The sequence below is a fragment of the Pieris brassicae genome, chromosome 8 (assembly GCF_905147105.1).
Source record: "Pieris brassicae chromosome 8, ilPieBrab1.1, whole genome shotgun sequence".
Taxonomy (NCBI): Eukaryota; Metazoa; Arthropoda; class Insecta; order Lepidoptera; family Pieridae; genus Pieris; species Pieris brassicae.
Genome location: NC_059672.1, coordinates 13,061,637 through 13,084,930, shown reverse-complemented (window position 1 = coordinate 13,084,930; position 23,294 = coordinate 13,061,637). Strand labels below are relative to the sequence as shown.

The window sequence follows — 23,294 nt, the reverse complement described above, 5'->3', positions numbered from 1 at the left end:
TAATGTGAGGTTGCATCCTGTTAAATTTATTTTGGAAATGGGAGAAATTTCCAAAAGTTCAGTTAAATCTAGATTTATGGTAGAGATTCGAGGGCCTCCTGAGCTCGAGGGCCCCGGGGCACTGCCCCGCCTAGCCCCTAGGTAGCTACGCCACTGCTTATAAGCCATGTGGCTTAATCTTTTGCACTTACAAACACGATTTCATCTTAATGTTATTTTTAAAAACAATGAACTGAAAGAGTAAAGGTAATAAACGTGAACTATTTGTTTTGAAAAATAGTAACTTTAGAAACAATAGAGTTTTTCCATTATTTACATAAATCCATTCTCAAGATTCAAAGTAGATCCACACTTACATACATAGTGTAAATCAATCTGCAGTGATGCATCTACGCCTACGCTTTCACATTATCAGTTCACCTGCAGTGAGCCGGCTTAGGCTGGTTTACTACTAACGTTTTCATTTATACGTTTACAGTATCTCCCCGATGCATACGCCACAAATATTTATGGGCTTTTGTAGTCCTTGAAAACACTAAGTATACGTAAGTAGCGCAAGATATCGTTTACACTTGCGTGGTGTATTGCTAACGTACGAGGCTCGTTTGGACTATTTCAAGTTAGATACTCTGAAACTCCGACGTGACCTCATTGATCTAGTTTGTTTGTGTAAAATATTTAACTTTAACATTCACACTAATCTTCTTACAAAATTTTGCATTCTTTGTAATCCTAGAGTTACTCGAACTAAAAGTCTTCTATATGTTCCTACGGCTCGCCTATCTGCTACTTTGAATGGTCCAGTGAATAGGCTATCTCGCATGAAATATTGATGTTTTTAACAACCAAGTTACCGTAACCTTGTTATTCATGCTCTTAATAGGGTTTAAGTTTTCACTTAGTTTTATTTATTATTACTTTTTATTTTTATTGTGTTTGTTTGTTTTGGTTTTCTTCTTTGATAGATTACTTATGTTACAATATAATTGATGTGTATGTGTGTTAAATTTGTGATGACATATTTTCTTGTATTTTTTAAGGCATGCATAACCACTTGAACATAACTCGATATGTAATATACATACAAATAAAAGAGTAACTAATAAAATATAGTCTAAAATGCAATTACTAATTACTGAATCTTTAGCTACATAGAAAATACTTAGACTAAATACCACAATAGAGAACGCACATCTATAAAACGCCTAAATGGTGAATAATAAATAGTTTACACGGCCAACGGCAGCGCTTTCAGCTAAAATGAAAACTTGCTTTGTGCAATATTGATTTACTCTGACTTCTCTTCAAAGGTTTTAAATGGAGTTTTATTCCTTATACTTTGTCCTAGTATCTCTAAATTCCCTCAAAGCAAGTTAAAATTTAATTTAATTACCTTAGTTACAATCCTAGGTGGATTGTCCGTAACGTTACGAGTCTTTGATTTTTTCCACCAACACACTGTTTATTCTGGATTATTTTAAATAATTGAAAGAGCTGATAGCGGTCCGCAATACGCAATAACAATTTATGATAATGTAAAGTAACTAAGAAAGATCTTGCTAATAGTGATTGCATCGGAAGCAGTGCGTTTGAGTAAAAAGCAGATAATTTTCTTTTATTTTCCCCTAAACTCCTATTTCAGTATGATTAACTTTAAATACTAGTATTAACACTCAAATAGATAAAAGGATATCTCTAACTAACAATTAAATATTGAACAGAAGCCTTTTAAATACATGGAATTTCAAAACCCTTTCACACCTCTAAGATTGTTTTACGCTAAAAATTCTCTCTCTTAGCTGGCAACATGACGCGTATTGCGATATGACCTTAAAACTTTATGAAATTTACTGAAACTTTTCCCTAACTGTGGCCATTTCAGGTTTGATAAACAAAATATTTGTTTGTAAATTCCATAAATAAATTTCGAAGTTTTTTTTTCAAAATTTATGTTTTTTTAATAACAGGCATCGCTAGAGACAATGGCATGCGGTCGGATGGGATGTGGTTGATCCCTTGGAAGGTGGGACGAGAAATGTCTTTCCTCCAGCATCGATTTCGTTCCCTTTGTAGTTAGAGACTTTTGGCCGTGGAGTTCAAGTGCACAGGCGCTAATTAAAGTTGGCGATAGGTAGATAGCACCGGTGACCTCAGAGCTAGTGCTTCCCTCGCTCAACGAATAAGTATCGCAATATATTGCTCGCTGTAGTGAGGAAATGCTGCCAGCGTTAATGGTACACTGCCACAGGGACCAAACTTTTTAAATTTGATTAAATTTTCTTTTTATTACAATGAAGGTTAAGAAAATTGTAAATACTGTGTTATGTTTAGGTTTTATTTAAATAAATAACCTGTTTGTTTAACTACGAATTTAAGAAAATTTTACTCCAAAGTGAACAACACAATACTGTAATTTAATAGTTCGTTTAATTTGACACAGTACAACATTGTTATGAATAAATTTTTTTTATAAATAATTCTAAAATTAATTTTGTACAATTACTATAGTTTATAGATTAAAATAGTCGGTACCTACATATTTGTCTGTTAACAATACAGACGGGTTTGTATGTTGTTTGTGTAAAGAGAGAAAAGTCCAAGAGTAATATTTACGAAAAGATATATTCATAGGAAATATCAAGGACAACAGGAGGAAAATGAATTTGGTTCCAGACTAATAAAATGTAATGAGAGCGTGCATTGTGTTCAATTTTGCTCCATGTTGGAGTGGAGATAATAATTTTTGTTTCAGACAACTTGGAATAACCCTTGTGTAATAATCATACTGTACAATTTTTTATTTATTTAATAGGAGGCAAACGACGAACCAATCTCAAAACAAAGATAGGGACAATTACGGGCCATTGTCTCTTTAATAAACATATTTTTGTCCGAGGCGCGACAGACAGCCCCTTGTGCAGAGGCTGTTTCAGCGCAGAGGAATCAGTCACCCACATAGTCCTGGAATGCGAGACTGTGGCTAATCAACGTACAAAAATCCTCGGAACAGTGAGGTCGCTCCGCGAAGCCTGTGAAGTGTCCGGGAGACTTCTGTGCTTCTATAAGGAGTTAGCTGGCTAAATTAGCCAGGTCTTAACGCACGACGGACCAATTACGAGTCTTAGTGCGGAAATTGATTCCACCCTACCTACCTAGGAGGCAAACGGGCAGAAGCCACCTGATGTTAAATAATACCGTCACCTATTTGTTCGGAAATATTTCAGTGGGCAGCTGGTCCCACATAGTAGTGGTGCGCAGCAAAAACTGCCTAATCAGTTGTGGAACGACGGATATTGAGGTGATAGGGATGGCCTTTATATTCTGTTTTGACGCCCAGTGATAAAACTCATTAGTCCGAACAACTTCTCTGAACGCTCTCCATGTTAAATGTGGTAGAATATTCAGAGAGACCCCACATCTCTACACAATGCTAAGGGATCAAGCCGCACGGTAAGTGATTGGGGACAAACGATGCCAAGTTGTTCCAGGTTCTGATAAATATCTGGGGGATTAACTGTCTATAGCCATATGTGTATACATACAGATATGTGTTAGGCGTCGATACAGATCCTACAGTAAAAGCTCGCGATGCCCAAACTACCGGCCGTTGCTTTGATGACCGAAGATATCCAAAAATATCTTTTATATTTCTCAGTTATTATTAATTTATTTAAGAAATGGGTTCGATTCAAGTCTCAGTCACGTACCAGGCAATCATAAATCCATAGAAGATTCCTCATCTCCTTTGGTAAGTATGGGATTTTGAACATCTCTTAAGCTCAAATAGGTGAAAAAGGTGATTGAATGAACAGGAATATACGTATATGAATTAGGAATGTAGAGTAGTTAAAGTATACTGATAAGGCGTATTAATATGTCTGCCTATTCAAGTTTTATTATATATATGTCAGAGATGACGTAATAAACGAACACTACGCCATTCGTTTTATTAGAATGGTAATACCACGCAATCTTACAGGTTGTAAGTTGAATCGATCGTTGAGTTCAGACGGTAGTAGCTCTCTGATCGGCGCCTGCGCCGAACGTGCGCAGTGACTGTGTTTAAATATTAAGTTATAATGTCGGTCGACGGTAGTAACACAATTGCAATTATTATTCGCGTTGAATCTGCGACATATATCAGAGATCTTATTTATTATATTGAACTATGTTTTTAAATTAGTTAGAAAATGTTTGAATTTTATATAATATAGTTAAATAATTATGTCGATCAATGGCGCTGGTATTGGCTGTCATTTTTATTATAATTTAATAACATCAAAATTAAACTGGTTCAAAACATTTATATAGTTTATTAGATTTATATATTAATAAATCTATAGATTAACAGAATTTTTGATAGTCTTTAGTAATACCTAGGTAACACTGAAAATGTGTAGAAAATGAAAAACGCCTTAATGTAGAAAGTTGCCAATACTTTTATTGTTTTTCGAAGTAGAGAAACGGAGAGGAACGGAGATCCGTTCCGATCTACACTTCGTCGCATTCGATGGAACCACTGAGAAAAGCAGTGGGCCCATTCTTCCTTAGAGGTCTCTTCTAAGGCATTTTCGTACGCGGTGAAACAGCATCTTCAGGGCTCGTAAAGCGAATACCTCGAATTTTATCATTGGTTCTTGGGAATACATGAAAGTCGCAGGTCAGGACTGTATGGCGGATGACTCATTACCTCAACACCTGCCATAGTCAAATATTTAACATTCCATTTTGCGGAGTGCGCTGAAGCATTGTCGAGGTGAAGGTGGATTTTGCTTTCATGGCACTACTCTCGATTTTTTTCCAAGACAACAGGCAAACAGCGATTGACATACCAGTCTGCAGTAATTGACCTTCCATCTTCTAGTACAACAGTCGCAAAATTACCTTTCCTACCAAAGAATGAGACAATCATATTTTTTCCTTGACTTCTTACTTTCTTTACCTTAGTTGGCCGATCCTCGAAAGGAAATACCCACTGAGCTGATTATCTTTTGGTTTCGGGTTCGTAGCAATATATCCCATAGCTTACATCACCTGTAACGAAGTCGAATACAGTATTTGAGTCACCGCCGTTGAACTTATCTAACATTTGCCGACACCTGTCCATGCGATGGTGTTTCTGGTAGTCGGTTAAAGTATGGAGAATCCATCTGGTACAAAGTTTCCTGACGCCTAAGCACTGATGTTATCTTCAGTAGTATCTGTTAAAGAACGTCCCTCACGCGAATCATCAATAAGATTGGACGCTACGTCCACGCTTAAACTTTTTAAACCAATTGTAAATAGTGGCACGAGATGGGGCTTCATTAAGAAATGCTAATCGCAGCCTATCATAGGTTTATTGTTGAGTAAACCGACAAGGAAAGTTATAATAAATCATTGACTGAAAATTTTCTCGCGTCAGCTTCATTTTCACGTGTAACAAGAGTTTTAGTTTTGCCGCCAATTCACAAAAAAACAAATGACAAATGAATGCAATATACTACATTGGGTTTTGTTAAATTCAAAAAAGTTTCTAACTGGCCAGTTCTAAACAATTTCAGTGTTACACATGTATGTTGCTTGATCTATAAATTAACGATTATACTATGGTCGATAATAATTCGATACTTCATAGTCATTATTATTATTATAAAAATGACAACCGATACCAGCGCCATTGCTCCGAGATATATGATAAAGCATACTGTTATCGTACTTAAAATATATCAATGCTTGATTGCACAACAGGTAGAAATGCTAATGTGTCCCTTATATCCTAATTCTATGAGGCGTCAGTCCTTAAATATCCTGGTTTTAACCTGTGTTGTAATGAATATATACCATTCAAATTGTGTACTCCTGAAAACTTTGAAGCCCAGCTTTGAATTTAATCTCAATGCTAATTCTCACCCATTTAGATAACAATTTAGTCTCATATGTTTGTTTAACTACGAGACATATATTATAAAACGTTTGACTTAGAATCCTAATCGCGTTGCTTCATTGTGATGAGTCAACAGCAGCAAGGCACCATTCAGAGCCATAGTCTAAATAAATAAAAATTGCCGGATAAATATCTTACGGTTTTTTTTATTTGACGTGATAGTCTATAATTCAGCTCATATTCTATACTCAAAGTCTCTTAATGATAATTTCATGCGAATTTTCTATGTATTTGCTCCATTATACTATTCAAAAATTTTGTCATACTATCCGATTTTTTAAAGGAGGAGACAACTTTCAAACATGAGTTCAAAGGTTATGTATTAATGAACTCAAATTAGGGTGAAGAAAAACCAATGTAAACAATATGACTGTTGTGAACCCAAACCGCGTATAAAGACGTCGAGAGTGTCGGAGACAGTATTCAGTGTAATATCTTTGTCAGCGGGGATCTGTGCAACAGATTGATTCTGGCCCTTGGTATCGCAAACAAACATAGCCTTCACCGACGCATACAAAGAAACTATGTTCTTTAAGAAAACTTGGGTTGCTCACCACCCCTTCAAGATTTTAAGGACACAGTGTGAACTGAAATTCATTACAATAAGTAAGAAACAAGTTGGGAATTCCATCCCCACCTAACACAAATAATGTTGGGTACAATAATGTATAGTAAGAATAGATGGCATTCAGTCTGTAATAAAGAAAATGTGTAAGCATAGTCTTTGAAAGAATTTTGCTATTTATATACTATTATAACATTACCTTCGTAAATATACAGTTGGTATATCGTTCTGGTTAGATGTTCGTTTTATACCTGGGTTCGTGGAATTCGTTGAGCTTGCTTAGTATCGCTAGATCGATCGAAGTAGCTGTTCCGTTTCTTAATCAATATTACCTTCGCTAAGACCTGATTCTTGGGAGTTCAATTGAATCTTAATGTAGCCTGTTTTAATATTCTTTATCTAAGTAAAGTAGAAATAAGGATTCTTATTTCTCGCGTCAACCCACACCAATATAAATATACAATATTATTGAAGTTGACATTAAAATTAATTAATTAATTTTAGTCAATGAGGGTAAAAGTCAGAGTCTAGACATAGCGTTGGTATTTCTCAAGAGTTTCTTCTTTCTCTGATATAAGAACGGGATTAAACCAATAAAACTTCCAAAAGATTTGAATTTCAAAGTAATCACTAGAGACAACTCAGTACACCGGAAGTGTGTAGGCGGACGTGTGTTGTGTCTTAAAACGTCCGGAAATAGATATTATGAGAAACAAATAATATAAGATGGCGGCCTTCCGAAATTGAGACACTAACAAGTTTTGAAATTTGGGGTGTTGCTTTGTGTTGTGTCTTCGATTACAATTATTCTTTATAGTATATTGTAAGATAAATTCAAAGGAATATGTGTTCTCAATTAAGTAACGTAATTCAAAATATTAAATAATAGCCCTATTTAACGGAGAGATTGCTCATACATTATTTAAACGTCCAATATAAGCGTTGTGAGATAAAATTGAGTCATTTTTGAAACATTACAATTATTATAAATAAATTAAAACACGTTGCATCACAAAGTTTTGATTCATCGAATAGGCTCATTTAATACAGTTAAAAGAATAATTAAATTGAAGTGAACCTTCTTTATCGGCGTTGGATAAAAATTTACCTTCACATTTTTCGGTTACGCGCCAGCTTTTTCTTGTCCATAACAAAAATATATAATAATGATAACAATGATAGTAATAATTCTATTAGAATTAATGAAATTCTGTAATAATCTTATAGTAGGTAAGGCAAAATAAAATAATTGTATTATTTGTATTCATGTCTATGATAATAAAAGATTTTTGTTAAACTTTATCTGATGTAATTTTATTGAACCAATTTCTGTAAAGTTGCATATAGTAGATAATTTTTCGAGAATAAGGTCATAAAGAAGTTTCACTTCTGACGTGTGTACACTAGTACACGCACACATTTTTTTTAAAAATAACTATAGGGGATGATGTTCGCTCGCTCCAAGTGCGGTTGAGGGGCAACTTCTTTTGGAGTCCAAAAGTCGGAAATATATTGGATTGGATAATTATTAATCATACACGTACATTATCCTCACTTTCACATCCATCACACAAGACAGGCCGAATTAGGTATTACTTATTTAAATGTATTAAATAATTTTTATTGACATTTTCATTGATCAACCATGACAACATGGTTCTAGAATTTACAAAATGGAAATCAGGTTGCCATTTCTAAAATGATCAAATTCAAATTTTAACTTACAAAATGGAGCATCCCCCCTTATAGAACAAATAAATTATGTTTGTTTTATATGTACTCTATCTTTGGCTATATCTTTAGTTTGTTTGTTTTTGTGATATATAATTTATCTTAACATTAGGGTTACGAAATAAATAAATAGGATTTGAGTTAAATTACTAAAGTAATTGGTTAGTATATTGAAAAATTTAATAAATTATTGATAACAGTCATCAATAGTAAGATGTACTAATCTTCTATTGAATGTTTAAATCTCTTTAAAGATAATTACAATTCCATTTTGTAACTGACAAAGCCTCGTGTGTATTGCAAGCTTTCAGTGGTTCGTTTTAGGCGGAAAAGCAAACATACGACAGGAATATTCAATTAAAAACTTCATCAAATGTGAATGAAAAGCTGTTATATTTGTTTTTATTTGTTTTAAGGCATGAATCTATTTATTCAAATCCAAGACGCTTTTTGAGTCGCAAAGCCAGCGTAATAAGTAAGTATATATGTACTATATATACTGGGTGTGAATATGAAAATAAAATTATTTCTATGCTAGTACATCAAGAGCTAGATTGATTTAAATTTAACGTTAAATTTATAACCTCCTCCTTCGGTTTTTTAATGTCGGTTAAAAACTTCTACTTTACTTACTAAAACGTAGCAGACGTAAATACAAACTAATTGTAATGACACGAATTATTTATTTAATTTGTATAGTAAACGATGTATCGTTTATTAAATTCATTACAAACATGCGAATTATATAAACCTAAAAAAATCTAATGTAATCTAACTATTAAAGAAAATCTGATAAATAATTAATGTTAATAAATACATTATAAAATTTCAATATAATTTGTCAATTTTCTCGCTCATAAAATATTAATAGCAGATACTCTAAAACGTGTTTGAATAATGAAAGAGCAATCCCGCGAGCCTCGCTCTCGTTAAAATCTATAAAATTTTGTAGTAAAGAATGGATTTTACGGCAAAGTGTTTTAAGGATACAGATTCATCAATACACTTTACATTATTGCTAATGTTCGTGAATCACTATATTAGAACTGAAACCATATTATATAGAAAAAAAATCACGAAGCTTACTTATTACACTCAGTAATTAAACTTGAATATCAAGATAAACTAATTTTGTGCCTCAATAAACATTTAACATAAATAATTTTCATAGATTCAAGTAAATTAAAACCACAGACAAATTGCATTGAACTCGTGACTCGTGATAAACTCATAACTTTATTAACTTAGAATGAAAGCGCGGGCGCGCTCCAACGACCGCAAGTATATTAAAAAAAAGTAATCGAAATGTAGTAATAGTCTATATTTCCTGAACAGGTAAGAAACCAAATGTGTCCTACTAAAACGGTTACACGTAAAAACTCGTCTTCTGATACTTTGACACAATAGTACATAGTGGTCCAGAAAAATAGATCCCGAGGGAGATCTCTTACTCGCCGGACCGACCGAGTAAAAGGCCCTTTAAGGTTTAAACCCTGGGTCACTATCACCCAGGTGCAGAGGCTTGCCGAAGACAGTGTAAAGTAGAGGGAATTGTGTGACGACCTTCAGAAATGAAGAGTGCGACAGAGGAGTATGTAGTCTGTGGAATATGCGCATTTCCTTACTATCATTCCTACTACCAATAAACTTAAACATTAACAAACTGATTTTTATTTGCTAATTTTAAAGAGACGTATGATACCAGAGAACGGTTTAGATTTACGTGTTATAAATACACGAATTCATAGCAAGAGAAGTTGTGGGCGCTACAATATAATTGATAAATGTTATCTATAATTTTTAATGTAAACGTAGTAGTAACATAACTGTAGTTGTATGTATGTGGTTTTCGCAGTAGTTATTAAAATGATTAAAGCTGTAATAATTATGCAAGTATGCTTAATCAGCGATGGTCATCTTTCGTATACAAATTTTACAGTACAGTACATTTTTTACATCGAATCAATCGTGGTAAGGACAAAAAAAAGATGGCACGTAACGGAAAAATGTGACGCATAATCCAAAAATGTGACGGTAAATTTTCTTCCAACGTTGATAAAGAAGTTTTACTTCAATAATTCAGTGGCGCTACAATCCTTGGTCATGGGCTCAGATTACATGCGTTTCTTTGATAATTTTCATTTTCTACATAAGTAACCTAGTCATCAACGCCAGCCTTACGTTCTTCACCTATGACATATATGTTTCTGGATTTCAGAGATGCCCTGCCCTCATAGAGTTTTCCTTGCATAAATAAAAAAGTCTATTATGCACAGCCGGTGATCGATTCTATGACCAGGATGACAGTCGCACGGTGGGGCCAACACTGCTAATTAAACAGCAAACATAGTTAATACTGAGTATGATATCGCATGAGAAGACAATGTATTTACAAATATATTCTATAATAGAAAAACAATATTTAAAATGACGTTGTTCCTATCATTCAAGATTGCACGTGGTAATGCACGTGGAATAGGTATCGGCTCGGAAATTTAACACGGCCTCAAGATATCAATGATAACCCCGTTTCACGTCACTTAACAGGGCTGGATTGTATAAGCCTTCGTTAAAGCTCTTGAGAAAATATCATTACTCACGCATCAGGCGTTTAATGAAATTTTAGTTTAATCACAACTTCAATGTTCTACATGATATAGTTTGACCTAGATATTATTAGGACTTTGTAATATATATTATCCCACCAGGCCTTGTTTAAATAAGCCCCTTTTTAAGAAAGATCAGACTAGACACTCACCTGCATCTTAGCTTCTCGGGCACAGATCTGTCTGATAGGCTATTAGGCGTCTTATATGTTTTTAAAAATACGGAAAGTCGCAAAAAAATATTAAATAAAATATCGGCACGCATTTCTCTGGTTGCGTCGAGGTGCACGGACTCTCTCCCTCACTTCTATTATTTTTATTGATTAAATTATTAATTAAATTGTATTTGGTGCTTTATTGCTGATGTCTGAGCCAATTCCGACATCCGTATTTAAGTCTTTATTAATGTATTTATTTACAAGGAGTATAAAGATCATTTGTGGCTAATTCTTGGAAAGTTTCGAACCGTTTGACTTAAATCATGTAATCGGCCCACGGAAGCCATAAAAATACACGAATCATACACACATTACAATCATTCACTACTTAGAATTCATTTTGAAATTTTACACACCAACCGGAAAGACGTAAAGTCGCCAATAATAAAACTATTAGATGGTACACTACAGTTAAATTTTGTTATCTGCAATTTTGGGCTATTTAAAAGAAGAATATACGAAATTCCTACCTCACTTAAAGTATATTTAATACAATTATTGCGTAGTTAAATGAATATCAATAAATATTGTTATACATTTTGCCGTGACTGCGACAATCGAAACATTCTTCTACGCCGTAGCAAATACGACTCTGTAGTAAGTAACATCTGTGAACATCCCATTTGGAGTTTACAAGAAACCTTACAAAACTTTATTATACGACTTAGATCTGGATAGATAAATTGTAGATAACAGTTTATGAACCCATTTGCTCAAGTTCCGATCCTCACATGGCTACTTTCATGAAAGTTACCCAATTCCGTTAATTTGTTGACAGCACAAGTTAAAGTAATTTGTTATGTATCGAATATTGCAATAAATAAATGTTGTAATATCAAATATTACAATAAATAAATGTTGTAATATAAAATATTACAATAAATAAATATTGTAATATAAAATATTACAATGAATAAAGTTAAAACACAAACGTTACAGATGCAGGTGTCCATTTAAAGAAAAATGTCCAAATAGCATGCTTTCGTGTATCAAACCCGGGAAACATTTTTTTTCAAATACTGGAAAAAGTACCTCAATAACTTTTGCAGTAAAGTATTGTAAACGGTATATTTTATTGTATTTAAGTGTTTAATTTGCAAAAAATTTAAAAATAGTTAAATTAAATTTAAAAATACTGCCGACAGTCAGTATTCCATGAGGACGAATATATACAAATATATGTTAATCTGACCTTTAGTTTTGTCAATATTTTTTATTAAATCGTCTGAGCAAAAGAAGGGGCAAATAGGAGCATGCACCTCCGAGCTAGAGCCTTTCTTTTGAACAGTGCTGATATCCCGCGAAACTTTACTAGTACTTATAGTTTTGTTCTTCATGAAATCGGACCCAGGGCCACCGCGTGTTAACTACACAGCCCAGAGGAGATTTGTGAGGTTCTTTTACTTTTAAGATAACTTTCAGTAGTCACAATTTAACAGAAATCGAGTTTTAAAAGTAAAGTCTATAGTTGTCCAGTCACTTGGTCGCTATACTAAAATAAAAAACTGCGTTCGTAAAGAAACTATTACATATTCTTTGTTATTTTTATTGTAGTATTTTATTTTCGATTGTATTCTTTTTAAAATTAAATTATTTTTAATATATAGAAAATTAACATTTGAATAAACTAATAGAAAACCGTTTAAGAAAACACTTTTTAAACGGATTATTATTAGAAACTTATAATTATTAACATAATTTTAAATTTTCCGACGTTTCGCGTGCTTTACAGCGTGCGTGGTCACGGTGATCGGTGATCAAACGGTGGTTTTCTGAATGTGTAAAAGCTCTGTTAACAAAAGACAATACTATATCGAACACCCTTTATTTAAGTCTTACGGTCCCTAAAAAAATCTTAGAATCTACCAGCTAAAAGATCTGGTACAAATGAAAATGCATGTTTTAACGGGGTAATGTAATATTATTATACCTACATATTTATTAATGTCTTAGCAAAACATAAAATAAAATTTCTATTCGGAATTGTCACCTTTGGCCACGAATCTACGAATTGACGCACTGTTTCCAAGGGAAATTTCGCCACTTCTTGCCTCTAAAACTGATTATAATTTGTAAAGTGTAAAGGTTTGAGGCCTAGATGAGGACCAGTCGTCAGCTCTTATAAAGTCCGGAACGTTGGTTTCAAGCCAGGCTTGGATAGATCGTATCTTGTGACCAGGTGCAGAAGCCTGCTGGAAATCCATGGTATATTTTTAAAAAGTGTATTGCTGAGAGGTTTCACAACATGATCTAAAAGTGTATCTTGATACACTTTGGCTGCAGTTTTTACTCCTTTTTCACAAAAGGATGCAGGATGATGACCACCCCTTCGACCACTTGAGCAGCTTCTTAAGAACTGTGATCATACACCTTTTGCTTTGTAAAGTTTGATATAGGGCATATCCTGTATATCTACGATATGCAGCGAACTCCAGGTTTTGTTTTTTAAACGCGTCAGAATCATAACGGGAATCTTCATTTCTTGCGATAAGATTTTTCGCTTCCTAATGGAGTTTCGAACAACATTTAACAGCATTAAAAGCTTTTGTAGTTCTAATAGCACGCGGTCGCCCTGATCTTTGCTGGTCTTCAACAGACGAAGTGTTGTTGTATTTGTTGATAGTACGATATACGAATATACGGCTGATTCCAAGCTTTTCAAGTGTCTGGAATATGACCAACGGCTTTGTGCAAGGCGATCACTGCAATCCAATTTCTTTAACACCCCATTTCATATTGTTATTTGATATTGAACATGAAGAAGTTTTTAAAATAATATACGTGTTCCAAATTCAAAATAATTAAAAAGTTGAGATTTTTTTTTATGTAACAGTATGTGTGACTATACTGTAACATTTGTTAAACACATTTAATTAGAATTATAATTCGGTATATTATTAGGCCCAATAAAAACAGATATAAAGCAGCTCCGTAGAATAACAAATAACAACCCAATTATTGGAGAGGCCAAAAGAAAAAAAGGCATTTCTTAAAAGGCCGACAATGTACTCGCGAGCCGTCTGCTATTGTGAGATGATGTCGGAAGGCCGTTGTCCATGGTGTGTGGTATCACTTAATATCAGTTGAACGTTAACCCATTTTTATAAAAAAAGACGTGTCTGTCCTACCTAGACAGAATGAAAGTGGAACACAGTTCGAGGGAAAACATGGGATGCTAGATAAGACGACGTGGAGAGATAAGCAAAATTTGAGTGGCCAGTTGGCAAGCAGTAGCGCAACATCGAGAAAAAAGGCGATCTCGTACCAAAGCCTCCTAAAGTATAATTTCATAGTTATAGCTGATATAACATACATTAAATTGTATAAAATAATATTAATAACAAATTATTCTGGTACGCAGGCGTATCCTCAGCATTCCTGATAAAATAATACGGTTTATTATTATATTAAATAAAAATGGAATAGTAGATGAACGGAGTCAAGGTTTTGCTGGATTTATGCGTTTTGCTTCATAGCGCTGGCAATGTTTTTCATTGGGGTTTTAAAAGTGTATTAAGTAAATATATTACGAGCCATTCATTAGAATAAATTTTGCTTATTGGTACCATCTAGTGTTGAAGTATAAAGTTTTATTTTATGCGTATAAAAATCATTCTATCACGCTCTGTGAAAAAAAAACATCTTCAACTAATTGTTTGTATATATCAGCGATCAATAATCACAAACTTGTCTATGTCAGGAATTTTACAGTATTTATATTATTTTACTTTTATTGTAACAATGCGTTACTATCTTTGTGAATGAATTCTCAATACATTACATTCATGTAATGAAACATTGTCTAAAATTGATATTTCCTTTGTGTGTTTGAGGCTCTGGTTTAGATTATACGCTCAAATTCAGCTATAGGTATAAACAAAAGGTGTCTTGTCTTGTACTTATAATACTTTGTATTTTAATAATTTACGTAATACGACATATTTTCGCCCTCGTGACCTTTAGAGAGACCTGTGTCATGTGATAATTTGATATTATCTATTTGTCAAGTATAATTTACTTTGTAACTAATTAATTAGCCTTCACAAAGACAACATAAAACAAGAACGATTTTCTTCTTTTATTTCAGAATTCAACCGTGTTATTTGTATAGAACAAGGTCATTTATAAAGGTTGGTTTTATTTATGGACCTTATCAATTCGTTTATCTATATGGATATTGAACACTTGCTTTTTGATCAATGGCAGCTATTTCATGCACGTTAAAAAAAAGAATAATGTTACTCAAACGAAGCGCACAAAAGAAACAAGTGTTATTCATCATTACTAAGTTATTGCTTTTTGAAAACACCTTAAGCTAACAATGTTTAGCACTCCAAAATTATCTCGACCTATCATTTACATCTAGGGCCTATTAAAGGCTTTAAATGACTTACATTTCCCTCGCATTTAACCTCCTTCGCCATCAAACATGCCACAAACAAACAGACGGACAAATGTAACACCAAAAAGTATTGTTTACGTCGAAATTTGTTTATTAACACAAGACACGACTATCTCGCTTCACGCTTTCGTAGCGACTGCGCGCGCCGTAGCGTTGCCATGACAACGCAAGGTAGGTTTATTTAAATACAACGATTAACTTACAAGTTTTTACCCTGATTTATTTTAAGTTGAATTCGGCACCCGGTGTCCGGAAAATTTCAATTATCGTGGAATATATTATGCATAATCCTAAATAAAAGATCTTGGTTAATGACTTACTACAATTCCTTTGTATCGCCTGCGTAGTAAAAATTAAAGTTTTTTTGTAAATTTTTAGAATTTGTTCTTGTACAAAGTGGCCATTCAAATATTACGTAAAGACAAAGGTGGAAGGGAAATGAGTTTCTTTAATTTTCTTTTTTGTTAATAACGTCAACAGTAATTATTTACACATATTACCCTCACATGGTCTATGCTTGTAAAATAAATGCATTTTCGGCTCTTGAGAGCTTTACTTACTTTACTGACGAGAGGAGGGGGGGGGGTTAAATTGCAATAAATATATAAACAAGGAGTTACGTTAATAAGTATAAAGTTTGTGGAATGCAGTGAGAGTTGCAAACTTACAATTTCACTCCTTGCTAGAGAAATTAACAAGTTTTCGAGCTACAGTATGTTTTACTCGCTTGTAAAACAGAAATAGTACTGTAGGATATGAGCCATGATGCAAGCAAAGATTTTTTTGATGTTACTGTTAAGAACTCAGCTTGCTCATCATCGGCACATAACTTCCTTTTTTTTTCGGAATAAGGAATATATTAACAAAGTTGGTTTATGTTTATGAAGTTTCCTTTACAGATGAGATATACTAACTAGGCAATATAAAGCGTCAATCAAATGCAAAATATTTTTATTAATTTAGTTAACTTTTGTACACAAATGACAAAAAATAAAAAAATATCCAAGTATAGGGCAAGTTTTTGAAACATATTTAGAGTAAGACTTTATGGCAAATTAGCAAATATCTTCTTAAACACATAATTCATGAGCTTTTGTTATTAGTGTACAGATATAATAGTGAATCATTTGGTAAAATCCGTCTTCCGCATACATGTAACATTCTATCTGTTACTCATAACTTTAAACTTGAACTTTCAAGGAAACAAATTCATAATGCTACTACTTAGTAATAGATCTGAATTTATGTAGCGGCTTATTTATCTACATTGAACTGATATAATTATATTATTATGGTATATATTTTTATTAATTACATTTATTAATGTGATATCAAGGCTCATGTACAATAATTAAAATTAATAACTTACAATATACCTACTCGATACATAAATTATGAAAGACACTATGAGTTTAAATTAGATTGTGGCTTGTGGTGGTCTGGAGTGGTCCTCTGGTTTTGGCAGCAATTTTCTGGAATCGCCGGTTCTGTCTACTAGGCGCCATATTAAGTTTTTGATAAGCGCCTATTTAAGGCTACAAAGCTACTGTTTTTTGGTTTATTTTATATGATATATACTGTTTTACGTTATTCACGTAGTATGTGTAATATGAATAACTTTACAATTAGTTGCCAAGTTTCAAAATACAAATAATGTTGGCAAACTGGAGCCTAAGTGTTTTTGCTAATTTAAAAGGTGGTAGAATTGTATAATAATCCTATTCTTTCAAAGCAAGATTGTTGTCGTAGAAAAGTTTTGTCTTAACCTCAGAAAAAGTACACTCTAAAGAAGGCCAAGAAATATTGGGGTTGCTGTATAAAAAATATTGATATAAAATATAATAACACTTAATTAAATTTTATACATAGCAATGACAACGCATATTATTCGCAAGATAGTTAAAAATTTAAGATGCTTTTGCTATTTATAAGCAGGCAGTTAGGAACCTGTGTTCACTATTATTTGCACACACAAAACTAAGTCTTAACAGTTGTAATAATATTTTTCGTAAAATCATTATCACACGCTCGACAGCAACATAAACAAACAGGTTGCTATCATTAATTAGACAATAAGTCCACAACAAATTGATAATTTAAAGTAATCGCATACAAATTTATTTCTTCACGAACAGTGAATTTGACTACGTATTGCTATAAGCGATTTACAAGTGACTCATGACAGTTATAAAAACCGATGTAGGTTCGAAACTGTGACATTTCGAATCCTATCGTGGAGTGAAACTTTATTTATAGTGTTGATAAAAACCCGCATTTTTTGTCGAAAACTATTTTTTGTAAATTGAATACGGCAGTTGTTTTCGGCGATAGCTATGGACAGGCGCTTTATATTTGTAAGTTTGTTTCGTATGTTATCATATTATTGTAACTTGTTTAAGTCTATTTGTCTTTTAGAATAAGAAACTACCTATATTCAAGCATAGTAATCATTTGTTCTCTTTGCTCCAAACAAAAAACAAATAATTGGTAAGAATCGACGGTTAATAACTTTTTAAGCAGTTTAATGTTCAGGTTGTCCTCTGAAATAGACCTTCCTGGGGTAGCATGCTCCATTTCTTCGGCAGATCATCTGCCAATCTTTTTACATGACGTCCCCTTCTTTTGCCTTCTCTTGGATACCATTATTTCTTATTTTTGCTTTTTTATAACGTGTTCGAGTTCTATTTTATGTTCTTGATTTTTAAAGGACTTCATTTATTTTAGTCTTTTTCTATATTTTTGTCGTGTAATTTTATGTTCAGCATATTTCCTTCGATGAAGACCCGTTACTTTTTAATAGTTTTTGACCGTTGCTGTTTGACACCCATAAGTTAGAAATGGAAGCACGCATGTGTTATATAATTTGTTGTGTTGTTTTTAAATATTTCATTTGGTGACCAGAAACGTTTCCAAACATTAATTATTCTCCGGTCGAATTCAAATATTTTGACTATTCATCCTTTAAAGATATGATTTTCCCTTTTTTCGCTTTTCATATTTAATTAAATTAACATTGTTTGTGGGACTGCTGGCTCCTTTGGGAAAATCATAATACCATCTGCAAACCATAAATTGATTACATAATCTTCCCAGTTTCAACTCCTAAATATATTATCCAATACGGCAAAAAAAATACGTAAAAATGGAATAGCGTGAATTACGTGTGGTGGCAGTTTTTGTATAGAGATGTTCAAATAAAACTCTTTGTTTGAAGCTGGGTAACAACTGACTTTAATGTTTTTATATGAGCTTATAACAAACACAAAATTAGGGGAGAGGGGTTGCGACGCTAACAAGCACAAACTTGCCTAACCTATGGGATCATAAACCTAAATGACTAATAAATGGCTTCGTGTACGATGATTGTTTACATTTGTTTACGCTTCAAATTATTACCTAAAGTGTTATACTTATGTAACTAAATTAATGTTGGGTTACATAACTTGTGCTATAAATTTTTTTGGCGAAAATGGGTCAGAGACTTTGAGACGGTTAATAAATACTAATTAAACAAAAAAAGTCCTAAAATAAAGCATACCTATTATATGTGCATATTATGTACGATTTTATTAAGTACTGCGATTTTTTGGAGGTATAAAGTATAACATCTGTTTTACATAATTGATTTATTTTGATTCATACAGTCCAAAAGAATTTAAATTTATTTTATAAATAACATATTTAATTTTAAAATAAATCATTAAGAAACTGAAGTAACCAATAAAAAGGGCGAGGATTGTCTGTCCCTTAACTCTAGGGTTAAGATTATTTAAACATATTTCTAGAATTCGCATATAATTATAATTAATATAATTGAAGAAAAATACCTGTTATTTACCCAGACAAAATATTTATCAAAAAAGAAAAATAAACAAAAATTATAGAAAAAAAGGAATAAGGTACATCTTAAGTTTGTAATGTAAAGTGTTGTTTGTGGCTGTAACAGGTCCTGGCTCATCACTATGCTGTTAAGCAGACGTGTTCCACAGCGCTACTCTTTCCGCCAGAGACCACAACACACCTAGTTTGCTCCCGCCAGTTTCTGGCAGATCCTACTCCACACTGTCGGGGGCGGTACCTATTATCAATTAAATTAAATTAATGTTTTCCTTTTAGTGTATTTTAAAGGAAAGATACATCATATTAGAGGCAGGACAAGTATAGCGCGAACTACTGAGCGATATAAATGAGTGACTAGAAAATCGTAAAAAAATATTTAATAAGCATTTTTCTACGTAAACTAGCAAGTATAAGCTAGTCCTAAAACTGTTGAAGCTTTGAAAAGATGAAACCGATTCGAAGTGACTGCTATTAATCGGCTGACTGAGGATTCTAGCCCGTTACACTTCGCTGATATTGAAGTAAAATTACACGATTCACTTAATCCAATACTAAGGAAACACCGCAAGTTCGCTCGATTTAGCTGTCTTTATACTCAGGATGTCTGAGATTTGTCACTGAATATGTTTAATGTTATCATAAAAATGCCTTCTTGCTGAGGAATTACTCGTATAAATAATGTATAAAAATTCTGTGCGTGAAAAATGAAATTCCAACTAAAGTGGATTTGTGAATGCAATTGCAATTAAACATAACAATCAAAGATACGGTATTGACAATTTTCTTAACCTACTATAATAATAAAAATAAAATTCAAACAAATTTGAAAAGTTTAGTCTCTGTGTACCTTTAACGCTGGCAGCATTTCCTCGCTGTATTGCGATAATTATTCATGGTGCAAAAAAAGTACCAGCTCAGGGATCCCGGTAGTATCTACCAGGCGTAAAGTTAATAATTACAATAAGATGTTTTTATTTTATTTTATTTAAGACGTGTTCAGTACAATGCTGTCTTAATAAACATTATAAAAATAAATAGCGTTGCCAAAAAATGTTGTTTTTGGTTAAGGCGAGAAATACGTAGGTAAAATTTTATTAACGAACGAGGAGGTGTTTATTACACTTTACTTCCGAGAATGGTCAAACGTTCAGTGTAGAACGTATTCAATATTTTTATATAGCAATAGAGCCTTAATTTAGGATTTATTAAATTAGTAAATTTTAGTTTCGTTTCTCTGTATGATATGTTATAAGGACAATGAAAGTATTGTATTTAATAAGAGGTTGCTAAACGGTGGGCTGAAAAGTTTGCACATCGATGACACTACTAGTAATAAATAAATATGATTTTTAGTTAGCCATAACCTTCAAAAGACACGTGTATAAGTTTGACCACTGTTGTACTATTAGTTTGTGATATATAGTATTTTGAGTGAAGGAACTTTTGTTTGTTTAAAAAATCGATAAAAACTAATTTTGTGTGCATTGCTATTTAGCGACAATAGTATTAAAGCCAAGGTATGGCTTGATAAACATTTTTCGGACAACACCAGGTGAAATAAGCAAGACAATGCACGCTGTGGACGCCCTAAATGGGCTATTACCGACGAAAACTTTAAAAACGTCCACAAAATAATTTTGGTTAACCGAAAAGTGAAGTTGATTAAGATAGCTGAGTTCTAAAGATATCAAAGGAACGTGTTGGACATATCCTAGATGAATATTTTGACATCCGAAGTACGAGCTCACAATCCATAAAAAACAACAAGGAATTGATGATTCTGTGCAGTGTTTGAAGCTTTTCAATCGTCATAAATCCAAAAGTATTCCACCCTATTCTCTAGATTGGCTCAGCGACTTTTTACTCTTCTCAGACCTTAAGAGAATGCTCGCTGTACAGAAATTTTGCGCTGATGTAGAGGAAATCGCCAAAACTATTCTATCTAATATCGAGGCTAAAGACAAATCGTAGTATGAAAATGGTATTGAAATTATTATGACCGCTATAATCGTTGTATCGCTCTCGAGGGATACTATATTGAATAATCAAATCAAATTCTATAAAAAAAGATTTTTCTATGTTAGACCTCGAACGTTTAAGCCCTTATTATTTGTAATTTATATATATACGTAGTACAGGCTAACAGGCCTTTTACGAGTTTTTATGTAGGATATTTTATGAGTGTTATAAAATAGTTTTACAATTTTTTATCTATTCTACCGTTAATTTTCTAACGTTTACATATATATATATATATATATATATATTTCATTAGTATAAACTAAATATAACACATTATTTTGGCGTACAAACTTAATTTATTAAAACTCCGGGTTTACTTAACAATGCTAATGTTTATTTATAACCTGCGTAGTAACATTCAAAATTAAAAATGTTTAGTCCCTGTGGTAGATCATACATGCCATCCAACCGCTTGCTATAGTCACTAGCTGAACCTGAAGAAAGGCTGGTTGACTGAATTTGAAGGGGGAAGGGGGTGTCACTGGGAAGTTTTTACTAAAAGGCTGCAAGTGTATCCGGGTGTCAGGGGCCAGAGCATCATTTGAGAAAAGATGTCTTGTGACTTTTAGATGTCTATCATTACTTTTATTCTTTAAATTTTGATTTGCATTTCGCTTTTGAATTTTATTATTCACCGGAATTATAAAATACTTATTGGATCTTTACAATTATTTTTGTGTCACATATTAACTTAGATTTTTAACTAATGAAATTTGTTGACAGGTAATATTCCTCACTGCTGTAGCCTGTCACCTTGATGACATAAATGATGAATACCAAGATATCCTTTCCAATGATCATACACTCGATAAAAGCGAAGAGCAATCTTTAGCCAAATATGAGGTAACGGAAATCATTGACGAACTACCAAACACGGTAACATTAGGACCCATCATCACGAACTATACAATATCTAAACCCTTGAACCTAGCTACTACACAAGGAACGAACACAGCAGTTGAAAATGAAACCAAGAAAAACTACTTGAGTATATTACACGTTAAAGTTGAATATGATAAAGATAATTCAAACGATAAAATCCCTTATGTTATTCGTATTAAGGATTATATTACCGGTTTCAAAAAAGGTTTAGTGAGTGGGTTTAATAGCATTATAAATAAGTTTAGAAAGAAGGATGTAAATGAGGAATTGCCTTATATCACAGAGTCTGTTGTCTTCATTAATAAATTACGGAAAAGCACTGATGTCAACAGTAGGGAACATAAGTCTAGTTTTGATAGTCTTACAAATTAGTTGACATTAGCTAAAAATATATAAAATTACAAATTTAAGAGATTTAAAAAAAACGTTCGTATGGAATTTTTTACTTAACAAATTAGACTGAATTCATTTATTGCAAACTAGCTGCATTTTAATGTAATAAAATTGAGTGTTTTGTTTAACAATTTTATATGGTTCACAAGTTATTTGCGTGTCATTGATGTGATAGAATATTAATAAGCTTAATTATCTAGTTTAAGTACTAGAGCGATTTATTACAGGCCATAGATTAAAAATAAGGTTAATCTGAATTAAATTACACTGTCTTGACATCATCGGCTGTATTTGTTGAACAAACGGAGAAAGAATATTAAGTAGCTCACACCTATGTATTTCTGTGTAAAGCGATAGCTTTATATGCTAAAATGTTAAGTCGAAATTAACAAATGTAGTAGCTAAATTCATCCAGCTTCAATAATATCCTGTTTTAATGATTTATGGTGCTATTAAATCTTCTGTAGTAGCATGCGTAAATGGCTGATATAGATGACGTCATTCAATGTGACATTCCAAATGTAAAATACGTTTATTTGTCAAAAATACAATACTAAGATGAAACACCTTTTAGATTGTGTCGGTTATAATAATCATAGACAAGGGATGCAGCGATACAAACATATTATTATTTATTGTTTTTGTTTATTTTTAGACTCTCTAAGCCAGTTTTAGAAATGGCAGTATATCTAAAAAGCTGCTTTGTATG

At 32.8% G+C, this 23,294-nt stretch overlaps 1 protein-coding gene across 1 annotated transcript in view; it reads right to left on the bottom strand.

Annotated features, from left to right (window-relative positions):
- Positions 1-15,550, bottom strand: part of LOC123713153 (calcium/calmodulin-dependent protein kinase kinase 2) — an 83,598-nt gene extending 68,048 nt beyond the window's left edge. Inside the window, exon 1 of the mRNA XM_045666693.1 lies at positions 15,441-15,550. Within this exon, the coding sequence (XP_045522649.1) occupies positions 15,441-15,470 (30 nt within the window). The 5' untranslated portion in view covers positions 15,471-15,550. The remainder of the gene's footprint in view (positions 1-15,440) is intronic.
- Positions 15,551-23,294: the final 7,744 nt, after the last annotated feature.